General features: G+C 33.9%; 2 protein-coding genes across 2 annotated transcripts; both read right to left on the bottom strand.

Moving 5' to 3' along the window:
- Positions 1-207: 207 nt before the first annotated feature.
- Positions 208-8,727, bottom strand: Tfb4 (transcription factor B4). Its single transcript, XM_085954266.1, has 9 exons — positions 8,590-8,727; positions 8,319-8,499; positions 8,132-8,230; positions 5,993-6,095; positions 3,701-3,817; positions 2,655-2,783; positions 1,072-1,207; positions 878-914; positions 208-565 (listed from the first exon to the last, which is right to left on the bottom strand). Exons 1-9 carry the CDS (start codon positions 8,609-8,611, stop codon positions 502-504), a joined length of 888 nt encoding a protein of 295 aa, XP_085810392.1. The 5' UTR covers positions 8,612-8,727; the 3' UTR covers positions 208-501.
- A 1,899-nt stretch (positions 8,728-10,626) lies between these two features.
- LOC147067261 (uncharacterized) lies at positions 10,627-12,799 on the bottom strand. Its single transcript, XM_085954268.1, has 3 exons — positions 12,684-12,799; positions 11,894-11,988; positions 10,627-11,009 (listed from the first exon to the last, which is right to left on the bottom strand). The coding sequence occupies exons 1-3, from the start codon at positions 12,688-12,690 to the stop codon at positions 10,662-10,664; spliced, it is 450 nt and encodes a 149-aa protein (XP_085810394.1). The 5' UTR covers positions 12,691-12,799; the 3' UTR covers positions 10,627-10,661.
- Positions 12,800-13,547: the final 748 nt, after the last annotated feature.

Genomic DNA, 13,547 nt, shown 5'->3' with positions numbered 1-13,547 from the left:
CTCAGACCCGGGACCCATGACATAATAAAACGATGCAGCAGCCGCTCGCCCTTCGTAGGCATAAAAATAGTAAATGGCGACATCATGTGACTGCTGAACAGCAATACTTTACCCGCGTATGTCACTGTCTACTCACTGGACCCCTAATAGCTTACCTTGAAATTTTACAAAATGTTTCAAGGACACCGTCAAACAAAAAAGATTGAGAACCATTGTTTCATAGAAATATTTTTTGTTATATAAATATATATTTTTAGGACATTGTTTTATGTTCTAAACAAAATGTTGCTAGGTATAATGTAATGTAGATGTTATACCTAATAAATTAAGGATTGGTAGCGAAAAATGTATGTACATACATAGTACTAAAATAAAATGGTGAATTTTTCAAAATAGTGTGTTTTATTAATAATTATACTAATTACAAAAGGTTCTTAAAAGTAATAATGAGAAATTAACACTATCCACAGCAATGAAAATAAATAAATACACGACTGCAAACTATGTCTTCAGTTTCTTTTTCTTTGGTTTTATTGGCAGCGCACTGGCCATTTTGAAAACAGTGCTGAAAAATAAAACATTCACATTATTAAATGTTGTCATATTTATCCACAAGATTACGATTTACTTTACGATTAAATGAAAAATAAATTATTAAATACTAGCAGAGCCAGTTGGCAACGGACAAAACCAAGAATAGTGTCGTTTATGTATTATTTTTTTTTGTTTTTTTCTAATAAATTTTAGGACAATAATATAGGAGATTATCAGCGAGTGCTCCAATTAGAAAAAAACTACCCTATTGGGGAAGAATTGTATTAAGTATATCTCAAAAAAATATATATATAAGTATATAAAATATACTATGAATACTTACTGACAAGTTGTGCAGATTGGGCTGAATTTACAAAAAACTGAAAGAAAAAATACATTAAGTAAATGTTTTTATTAATTTTAATAAAAAAGGTTGTTTGGTTGGTATGTGGCAGAGACACTGTTATACATTATATGCACGCACCACTCATTGAATTAAAGTTTATTCAAAATATACAATATTTATGTGTCACTAACCACTTAAACAGACTGAGCATACAAATCCTATTGTGATGAGTTCTCTGTGGCAAAAACAAGCAGCCCGGTAGTCAACTCTGCCCGGAGGAGGTAGGACTAATTTTTTTCTGACAGGCCCTTCCGGTAAAAATACCCACTGAAAGAATATTTTGTTAATCAGTATTTGAATTACCAAGAATTAAAAACCGTTCAGCAGCTTTATTCAAACCTGCCGCGAGTGTTCCAAAAAAATGGTTATATCCGTGACAAATAATATCCTTATTCCATCTATGTTCAAAAAGCCACAAATTCTTCCGCTATTTTCCGCAGCCTCTGTTGGTCGGGAAATCATTAAATTCGTAGAATTCTTACCGTTAAATAGTATAAATAAATTGTATTAATTACATTGTAAATATGGTTAAAAGATACTTCTTATTCCATACAATATTAGTTTCATAAAGGTTCATTTTAAAATTGATAATGATTTTGTATTATCAAATATCATAAAGTTCTTTGATTCTTTGATTTTCATACAATAACAGTAAGTATCGTGTTAATTATACAATCATCTCTACTGACTGACATCCTAGGGTGGGAAATATGTGGAGATAATATCGTCACTGTTCTGGCAGAAGACACTAATTTGAAAAAATTACATATTGAGTTAGTTATACCAAAATGTTCCTTATTTCAAACTTTACCGTCTGGAAACCTTAATAAATAAACAGTCTTTATTTTAAAATCATCCTTTTTACGATTACTTAATAAACTCACATGATAGACCATTTCAAACATTTTAACAACTTCAAAGTCAAATTACTCAAAACTAGTATTCTTCAGTTAGTGTGTTAGTGTGCCAGAACAGAGACGATATCATCACCCTATTAAAATATCTGTCACCTGCAATCATTTTATAATTTGAACCATATGGTTAGGTACATATTCGCAATACTGAAATTACACAATGAGATTCGTATTCCCTAGTGCGCATGCGCAATTCAAAAAAATGTAAATAATTTGCTATAACTAATTTACAATGTTGCACAATTGGTGGATCTTCCCACAATAGATTACCATGGCATTCGATTCGAGTTGTGCCGAATAACCAAAGTAACAACTACTCGCGACGCCGATGCGGTAACCGCTCAACCATCACTGGTGTGGGTTTTAAATAAGTCTCGAAACGCAATGTCTACTCAAAATATTTTACTTTTATAATCCTATATGGGTATTGGCTTCCTTCAACAGCCGCAGCCGTTTCTCTCCAATTTTCGACACCCAAGATCTTCAATAAAAAATGAGCAGTCAGAAATGTAAACCGCTGGAGATGATGCTTTAATAATGACCACATCCAGGCAGTGACGATTCACATATTTATATGAAGTCAAATAATTGGGACAGGGAACTGGCAGGTGGTATCATTTTATTGTAATATTATTGAATGGAATTCAGTAATTACTTGAGTATTTACATAGTCCCTGTGTGGAGAGCACATCTCTGTCATGCGCAGGAAATATCAAAATGGATAATGTTTGGAAAATGAGGTGCAAAGTAAAAGTGATATATTACAATGTGCTACAACTATGTATGTAATATTAAAATACCAGTAAATATTGTAGAAGTCCTTCCAAAGCAGGGACCTTCAGGTAAAGTCCGCCGGTTATGTCGCATCCCTGCTGAAGTAAACTGAGATGCTTATCAAGAGAGCAGACATCTATTAGAACTTGTTGTTTCTGTAAATAGTCCAATAAAACCACACTTATTATAATCATAGAATAATGACTATTGTTTTTTTTCTACCATTATAATATCGCTGAGTGCTGTAGCAACAGAATGGGTTATTTAAATCCTAAGAGATTTTCTTCAAACACTACAACAGGTCACGAGGCCCAATGATAGTAGTGTATTAGTAGAAGTGTAACGATCACATAGGCTTTCACAACACCCAGGCTCTGAGAAAACCACATAAATATTTCGTAACCTCGCCAGTCGACCAACCAGTGCCGTACAAAATAATAAAATTCATCAACAGTTAACACCAGTGTCAATCCAGCTACAAATGTAACTGCATAATTGCGTATTATTTTTGCACAAGTATACATGATGGTCATATATCAGTGATACATGACCCGCGGCTCAAAATGACAGGTACTTCATCACCAAGTGTTTCATTGGTAGGTTTAATACAAAGTTCCATCATGCAAATATGCACATAATGTAGAGTGAGATATTTTATTCTGATATGTCTCTATTAAATTTTATATAATAAAATTTATGTCTAGTCTAGTTATAATATATCATTATTTTTCAACACTTTTACCACTGCGGACCGTGAGAAATTATAAAATGGATAAATTGACCCCTCTGACAAATAGGTTGTGCACAACTGCCATATACATAGTTGTTTAACAGTTTAACTCGCTATTTCCGTGATCGTAATAACTAAGTTCGACTGTATATACTTACGATATTGAAAATTTAAAACAAAATTATTAAGAGCATTGCAACCCCTTCATGACTTTTGGCCCATACTGTACAATCAAAAAACATGCAATATAATCAAATACATATTCATGTACTTGTGCAAGTACACCACTTAAGGATGCAGTTACGTCTGTAGCTGACTTCATACAAAAAAAACTCATCATACCTGAGCTGTGAAAAAAACATTCATATAATTGATATATTGAGCAGCAGTATCGCTACTTCCAGTTATTACTAAAACTCTGCTATTCAATTTCTGACCGGGGGGGATGAGTCGTTTCGTCTGAAATCAAAATCATAAGCAAATCTATTAAACTATCTGAAGGCTTAAAGTTAAACAACACAATATCTACAAAAACAACTCTAAATCATCGTAATGGTTGATTTTACTTTTGCGATGATCGCATTCAATCGAATTGAATGTGTGCATAGCAGATACATTGCATTGTACTCATCGAATCGTTTTGATTGTGAAACAAATATTTTTTTATTATTATTATACCTGCATTAAAATTTATTTTAATTTGAGCAGTTGCTTAGATAAATAGCAAGACAAAAAAATGTTTCTCGTAAAATGTCAGCAAGTTGAAAAAAATGTCTTATTTATTTCTTACAGGTCTGCTGAAAAAACTATTTTAAAATGTTATTTTTTATTAGTATAAATCGTGGGTATTCAGCGAAAAAGCACTAAGTCAAAATTTTGCTGTTTTGACTTAATGACGAGGTAATCTTATTAAGAGTACGCTCTATAGTCTACAAAAACACACACAGTCATATCTATAAAACTGGCGAAGATAATTTATGTTATAAGTCAAAAAGACATACATCTATTCAGAGAAAAGGTACTAAAGGGACTTAGTGCATTTGCTTCCCTCATTCTCAGGCTATATACACAAAATTCTGCGTGCGAAACTGCACTCAGTCATACTCAAAGCAATATCGCAGAAATGAATTTGCCTTTTATATATATAAAAAATGCTAAGACCGTCCTAACTTTCAAACTCGATTATCTCAAAACTAGTATTTTTGACTTAATGCTTATTCGCAGAATACCCACGAAATACAACATTTTATTTATTTTTGCTTATTTTATATATTTTTTTATTTTTGCAATAAAATTCGCGGCGTTCAAGGTACCGCCATACATACACCTACCAGCAGTAAAAAGGTTAACAAATGAATGTTAATAAAATCATCTTTTTTTTATTCAATACTGAATACAGAATATTCAATTATGTTAATTAATTCTTATGTCTTCTTTCTTCTTCTAAAGCCTTAACCACCCCTTAGTTGTAGCATATGGACACCAAGAATCCCTGTCACTCGCCAGTACCTTCTTGCATCGTTCCATCCTGTAGCTAAGCCATATACACTCAATAGATAGTATTTAGCAGCCTTCCAGAACACCGGAATCCGGTTGGCTTGAAGAACAGGCAAGCCAGATTGAGGTTCTTCTGTACTATTGAAAATACATAACATTGAAAAACCTCAGAAAGCTATATTTTTCTAATAGCTGAGGTGTTTCAAAATTTGTAATGTTATATTTGTTGAAAAGACTCACTTTTTATATTCAAGATTATCATTAGTATGTCAATTTTCTCTGAAAGTGTAATATATATTATTAACCCTTGTTACACGGCAACTGACTTTAGTCAGCCTATACGCACAGGTCATTCGCGCGGCAGCTGATTAAAGTCATTTCGATTTTCGTTTGCCTAGTACGGCTTTCGCCCAGGCGCGAAAGATTCAAATGTTGATTTAGTTTATTCAAAAATCATCTTTCTCCTGACATCTGTCGATGTATAGCCTAAACTTTTGTTCTATCTAATTTAAATAAATATTTTACGGGAGCGTGTCTCGGATTAAAAAAATATCACTCACCAGGTCACTTCAAATTTGCCGCGTATATGGTTCGGATCGCTACTCAGTGCAGTGCGCCGAACACGTAACCATACGAGTTCGCGATATAATAATATGTTTTATTGTTTTTTAGTGATTGAATAACTATTTGGTGCGTAAAATGTTAAATAGAATATTCGAAAATTACATTGATCACAGTGAATTTAAAACATTTTTACAAAAGGAATGCTTTTGGAGGTTGCATTCATTCGTCTAGCCGCTAGTATATTATCCGCGAGTTAATAATTTCGGAAAATAATTAGAACAAGGTGTAATTTAAATAATATATGAGTCGGTGATTTAATATTTCTCTTTATTGATTTATTAAACTTTATTGTTTAATAAACTTGTGACTTTTTAGGATCTATTTGTGTATGTTTGACTGACATTAATTAAGATTTATTTGTGCTTGATATCACAACTCGCACTGTTGTATTAAGCCGGGATTCGTAATGCTTTGAAAGGGTTAATTAAATTGTACCTAATGAGTTTTACATTTGGAATGACGGAATGGTGTATTTTAACAAATTAGTGAAATAAATAAGTGATTACTGATTACCCTAGCAATATAACATAAGGCCATGGCAATGGTTCCTGCCAGCAGCGATTCTCCAGGAGGTTTTCCTTGAACATCTTCATCCAACCGAACCAAATCACCCAATCTATAACAAATTTTCCATATATTTTTAAATGAAAATTCACTGAGATATCATTCAAGACTTCAAGCCAAAGTTTTGTATCCTGTTTTTAACAATTATTTTTGATTTCACCACTCGCCACGTCTCCACATCTATTATGCGGGCATATACGGTAGCGTAATGAACATCAGGCGCCTTTCAAAGTGTCCCAGGAACAACTTTCCAGGATATTAGTTGGTGTGCACTGGAGTGTGCATGATTCCTATGCTCGATGAGAAAAGACCTCGCTCAGCGTAAAATTAAATGCTGCAAACTTTTTGAAGGCAGAGAAATTTTTCTTCATAGATACCATAAGTCACAATGGTCGACTGGTCCAATGGAGGGTTGGACCATATTCGTTAATTAAATTATTTCATTATGTATGCACAATTTCAAGCAAGAAAGCTCGTTTCATTTGAAAAAAAAATTGTGCCAAGATTACCGATAGACGAAGAAACATACTACTATAAACCATATAAGAGTGAAATTCGATAGTTTGACAGAAAATATGACGTGGTTAGAGAGATAACGAGCAAGGAAAAACAATGCAATAGGTTTCATGTAAGAGTAGTCAGAAATAATAATGGTAACTATAATTAAAATTACCCTATGTAATTCATGCGCACTAGGAGAAATCACAATCTGCGCAATTTTAAGGTTAAGTTATTCCTCTACAATTTACCATCTAATTATTATAGAAGACCAGAATTTTTAAGATGATAGAAAATTTATTAATTGCTCATAATGAAGTGTTTATGCTGTGATAGCATTAACACCAATATCAGTCAAAACATTCAACTGTATCACTGGTAAATAAGAAAAGATTTAGCTCAACTTTAAGTAGCCACTCTCTATTTTTACAGACAGAACAAAAACACTATTCATAATAATATTATGTGATAAAAGATTTGGGCAATACTTTATTTCATTTTTAAATATTTTCAGCTGGCAAATTTAGAAAACATTAGTTTACCAGTTGAACAATATTTTTCATTCCATATCGAATAGGTAGTTAAATTTATAAATACATAGATCTGTCTGTATTTCTTTTTGTCATTGTTTCTCAACCTTTTTTTGGGTCTAATATTTTTCTGTACCCCCCTCCCTCCATCCATATTTGGTCAGGGGGAAAAAATAATACAATAATCATTAAAATTTGTACTGAAATTACCTTTGTTTCCTTTATATCAACTTGAGGTCTCATAGCACAACTTTATAAGACTTTCATGTAATTTAATTTCATCATTAATTAATACATTCACACCAAATGGCTCCTTCACCTAATGTGTGATATTTATATCAAACATATTTTTTTTTATATATATACCTATCTGTAGGCGATAGCAAGAAGGTGATAAGTTTTAAAAATCGAAAAATGAGTTAAAAATGGCAAATGTACCATAATACACATAGGTATGCATATTTATATCAAACATATTTTTTTTATATACCTATCTGTAGGCGAAAGCAAGAAGGTGATAAGTTTTAAAAATCGAAAAATGAGTTAAAGATGGCAAATGTACCATAATACACATAGGTATGCACAAATGAGAAAAAAGATAAGTCAAATCAACACCTCTGAAACAGAAACATTGAAGTTCCCATACAAAATGGTCTAATAATTATCTTCTTTTGCTGTCCTGAAAAGTAGCAATTACTTTCGCACACAGACATATCTAACAGATAAAAGATATATCTCGCATCACAGATAGCACTAGCAATCTTTTTCACTCATAATGATACAATACTGTCTCCATAATTATAGAATTTTCAGAGAAATTTACCAAGTATTGGATTGTATTATAATAATATGATAGTCTTATGAAACTATATATTTACTTATTGATTTTCAATCGCTTTCTTATCATTTAATTTTGACCATGACCCGTCTATTTCTAGTTTGCTGCGGCCCCCAAAAATTGAATTATGGTCTATGGTCCCCTGCTGAGGAACACTGGTCTATAAAATCTCATCAAAAAGGCTAACAAACAAACAAATTCTATTAGATATATTTAAATAACCTCTGTTTGATTGTTCTATCCACCAGTGTAAACAATTCATATTGGCCATCTAATTGTCTGACATCCAAGGGCTTTCCAGGAGAAGGGTACAGGTATTCACTGAAAACAAATAAATATTAGACAAGTACACAAGAAGAAACGTCTAGCGAATTAGACAGTTCAAGCGCATGTGCAATGTGTATCTCACCTCCTATGTTGATGACAACCCAAGACGGCTAATTTATTTTGTGCTTTTTGCATCAAGTGCGAGTTCGCAAAGGCAATCACCGAGTCAAGACAATTCACCAAGAGTTTTGGATTCTCTTGAATGAAACGCTGATAAGGATTCGTGTCAACAACGATCACCAATAGGCTCGTTTCGGAGTTTGCTACAAAAATAAAACATCAACATTATTTTACTAAACATAATCTGTATATTTCGTAAGAAATTGGATATACAGTAGGTAAATATGATTTACAATCTTGGCTTTCGGATGCCATATTCTTGTGATAATAACTCCAAACACTTATAAAACAATTAAACCGTCGCTGCCGTATTTTAATAACAATCTTAATATCTAATATCAATTTACGCGGTCGGCATAGCGATCGCTGTCAAAAATATTATCTATGGTCAAAAACGAAAGATTCAAAGATAAAACATATTATCTATGAACTAAGGCCACATTATAATTATTCCAGCCATATTGTCTATGCAAAAAGTTCGATTATCACCCATGTCAGAACCAATAGTTTACATATTTTCATTTTAATCATTTAATCATTATCTTGTAACGGATTCTAAACAAAGAGATTGCAGACTATTCTAAACTACAATCGGTGTGTTAAATTAATCGAAAATGATCAGGTTTTATATTATCTACCTAACTAATTTTTAATACTACCAATCAATTTTATCAATTTATATTCGATTTCGTCTTAGTCAAATCGTATCAAAATTAAAACTATCAAACAGGTAGGTAGGCGAATAGAAAAACCTTTGGTCAAAAGTAATTTTTAAAAAACTTCATATTAACTAAATGTGTACATATTCGGTGAATTACAGACGAATTCTGGCACCTCGGAGGGTAAAAGATCAAAAATGGTTGAAATCCATCGAAAGGTCTGCGGACTTGGGATGCCCCGCGCGAAGAAAAAGTCCAAAGGGTGAAGACTGGACGTCATCTGACTTGGGTGCCAATGGAGCACAGGCTTTAAAATCATAATTTTATAAATAAAACATGGCTGCACAGCAGTGTTGCCAACCGTACTATAATTATAGTATTTGTACTATATTTTTGGCCCGCGTACTATGAACGATATAAAAAAGGTATAGTACGCCTAAAATACTATAATTTTCAATTTTGGAAAAAAAAAAATTTTACTGTGATAGCAGATCGTAAAAACTACAACGAAGTGATCATATATTATTTTAAACCTTATGCCAGCGCTCCATTGGCGAGCCAAAAGTCCGACGACAATAAGTCTTCAGATTTTTCTACGTTCTGCTACTGGCCAACAGACGTTCAACGAAACGAGTATATAATTAATTTGACGAGTAAAACAGTCGACTTTGACAGCATAGATAATATACGTATATCTGACAGTTAAATCGTGATGGCGTTAAATGATACCGACGTTTTATGTTTTTTGGGTTATTAGGTGGCAGATAATGTAATAACGAAGCAAAGGGTACACAAATACTGGGTGAAACATTGGATAAGGAAACGAACGACATTATCCCACACAAATTTAATACGAGAATTGCGTTTGCAACCGAGCGATTTCCGCAATTATTTGCGAATGTCGGAGGATGTATACACAGAACTGTATAATTTGGTCTCCCCATTTATTAAAAAAAAAATACTATGATGAGGGAAGCTATTTCTCCTCATGATAGATTATGTGCAACCCTGCGATTTTTGGCTGCCGGCGGAACATTCACTGACTTGCATTATAGAACTGCGATTGGAAGACAAACTCTGGGCAAGATAATTCCCGAAACTTGCCAAGTCATCATTGACGTTTTGAAAGGAGAATATTTCAAGGTGTGTATTATATTATACGTAATCTAATAAAGTTGGGCAAATTTACAAATATATCATTAACAAGTAGACATTGGTTGGTCTTATAAAGTGAACGTTTAGTGGATTGTTTTACCTATATAAATCATAGACGGCAACATCATAAGAATGGCAGACAAGATGCATTTGAGATAGGTATATATATAGTCACAAATAAGGCCATCGTTGACATGCTAAATATTCAATAGACCATTAGAATGCTGTACCTAGCCAGGACTTTCCATATAGGCTGTAAGCAAGCTGCTTAATTATTCCTGTTGAATGTATTGTAATACTAGTCATATTCTTCGAAAAGCAAGCATGGAATTTGATTTCTAAATGAGGCCACATAATAATATAGGTTTGCTAACATAGCTCAAATACTTACCATTTGTTGTATCGCTTAAGCTAAGGTTTATAGGCATAAAAACAAACAAAAAAACAAATATTTTTACAAGATATTTATTCATACAAAAAACATTAATTTATTATACCGGCTTTTGTACATTTTTGCTTAATATACGATAAACTGGTTGAGTATGAACAGTAGTTGCTGGCATTATTTTGTCACTTTGTCCCATAAAGGCAACTTCATGCATCAGCTTCTCGGCCAGCAATCTTTGTCCCTGTGACATCGATCGTAGTTTCATGGCCATCATTTTGCCAAAAACATCAAATTCATCTTCAGTCTTGCTTAGTTTGTCGGTGATTAATTCTAACACTTTGTTGGCGCTATCATTCGATTTTTTTCGTTTGAACGATGGGGGTTCTGGTGCTCTATTGAGATTCGACCTTGGAGTAGTCGACAACGTGGATGTTGAAGGCGAATATTCTATCTGTAAATAAAATGTTGATTATTTTTTGTTGCAGTTCCCTGACACGCACGAAGAAATGGATACGATTGCAGAAGAATTTAATAGTAAATGGCAATTTCCAAATTGCCTGGGCGCAGTTGATGGGAAACACATTGCAATCGTGCCACCTGCAGGCGCCGGCTCCCACTTTTATAATTACAAACATTTCCACAGCATTGTTTTGATGGCGATTGCAAATGCTAATTATGAATTTATTTATGTTGATGTTGGAACAAATGGACGTATTTCTGATGGAGGCGTACTGAGAAAATCTGATTTTTTCAAACGTTTAGACGAAGGCAGATTAAAAATACCTGCACCAAAAAAACCTACTGCTAATTCTGATGCACTGCCATTTGTTTATATTGGCGATGAAGCCTTTGCATTACGTAACGATTTCATAAAGCCGTATTCACAAAGGCAATTAAATCACAGTAAAAGAATATATAATTATCGGACATGCAGAGCCAGGCGAATTATAGAAAATGTTTTTGGCATTTTAGCTGCTAGATTCCGCATTTTTCAAGCTCCAATAAACATGAAAATTGAAAATATCAATACAGTTGTATTGGCTTGCTGTGTGCTGCACAACTTTCTTCGTCGCAAATCAACACATACTTATACTCCTTCTCATGACCTTGATAGGGAAAATCCTGAGACAGGTTTAATAGAGCTCGGACTGAGGTCACAGGACACCTTAGCGCCTTTGGAAGCAACGACTAATCGGAACTCGACTGCCAATGCTAAGAAAGCGCGAGGAGATTTCGAAAAATATTTTAATACTACCGGGGCTGTCACATGGCAAGAAAGTATGATAAGCAATAGATAAATTAAACCAATGTAACAATTTGGTTAAAATGTTTTACCTCAATACAATCTTCGTTGTTTAACGAGTTGGAGTAACTCTCATCAGGAGACATGTTTTCCAAATCGTCCACCATGCTGGATATTGAGCTCGATTCTGTAAAACAAAATGTAAATTGTTAAAATACAACATAATACTCAAACTTGTTTTTTATTATCTCTCCCCTAAGTACCCATTCCTTCATACGGTTAATATTGATATTGGTATAATTGGTGTAATCCAGTATATCGGGTATTTTCAAAATGTGTTTTCCGCTGTATTCCTCATAACCAAACTGTACCATTAATTTTGATTGATGATTGACGATTTATTGATTGTCTCTGAAGGAACCTAACTCGAGCGATTTTTGATTTTATGATCATTTCTTTTCTTCTTCTTTCGACCATGTCCGATCATAATATGGACCTCCACGGAGTGGAGGTTTGTATTGACAGATTTTGTTTTTACGAGAAATGGATGTCAGCCACTTGCTCAACATATTAGGTCCATACTCTGACTCATACACAAATTGAAATTCAATGTGTACTTGTCAGACCCAGGATTTGAACCTGGGACCCGACCACGACTCAATAAGCCGCGCTTCCACCGCCATGATCGTACCTATATATTATTATTTCTTACCTACCTCAGCAAAGAATAAATAATTTTATTGTGACTAGAAATGATTCATAGCTGTATGTTTTAATTGCTTAATAGTAGCTAATCTAATGCGATGTCACTTTCAGAGCTAGGTACGACAATTTCATAATCTGCACGTGTATAATAAATAGCTTTAAAGCATTCCTACGTACCTTCCATTTGGTCGTTCAAGAACTCCAAATTTTTATAGTACCACAGTTTGGGTAGATAAACTGCGTCTGTGCCGGCTCCGCTTCGATATGATGTCCTTACTTTATTTCTCTCCTTTCTGTAACCCGACCTCAATGTCTGTATTTTCTTTTTAACATCGTCGACCCTTGCCTGCGGCTCCACCTTGATTAAAATCTCCAAAAGTTCCGCATACGCCAAGGACTTGGCATCACGATTCTTGTATAGTGGGCTGGTCGTCTTCCACAACGATGGGTTGTCTTTAAAACAACTAATAAAATCTTCCAAGAAACTTTTCGAATGCGCTCGTAGATCTACCATTGTTGTTATCGATGTGAGATGTCCGAACACTTTGAATGACAGTTAAAATAATGATGGCGCTGTCGTCCATCGGCATAGATATAAATAATGTGACGGTAAAGCGTGGTGAACGTACGAATTTCAGCGGCTCGGCGAGTAAAATATCAAACATGTTTGAAATCCAACGAGCCTGGTCTGCGGATTAAAAAGTCCGCAGACCTGGGGTGCACCACGCGAAAAAAAAGTCCGAAGACTGTAAATCGTCTGACTTGCGTGCCAATGGAGCGCCGGCATTAACTTCCAAGTCGTTTTTTTTCATACAAAATTTTATGAGCACCACATGCCGATAGCCTGAAATGATTCATTATTTTCCTATGTTGCTTAGAGAACCTTCGTACACCGACTGGTGTAAAGTATCGTATTACCATAATACCGTACAGTAGACAAAGGGTTATTAAGTTGACGATTGTTTCTTTCCTTAAAGAAATAATAATAATTATAATGTATTGTATCAATGTGAAAATATAAGTACAGCAATGAATCCGTTC

This window comes from Rhyacophila brunnea, unplaced genomic scaffold (genome assembly GCF_057557595.1).
Source record: "Rhyacophila brunnea isolate RB1 unplaced genomic scaffold, BYU_Rbru_1.0 scaffold_4, whole genome shotgun sequence".
In the NCBI taxonomy this organism is placed as follows: Eukaryota; Metazoa; Arthropoda; class Insecta; order Trichoptera; family Rhyacophilidae; genus Rhyacophila; species Rhyacophila brunnea.
The sequence above is the reverse complement of the archived record's forward strand: the minus strand, read 5'-3'. Positions and strand labels throughout refer to the sequence as shown.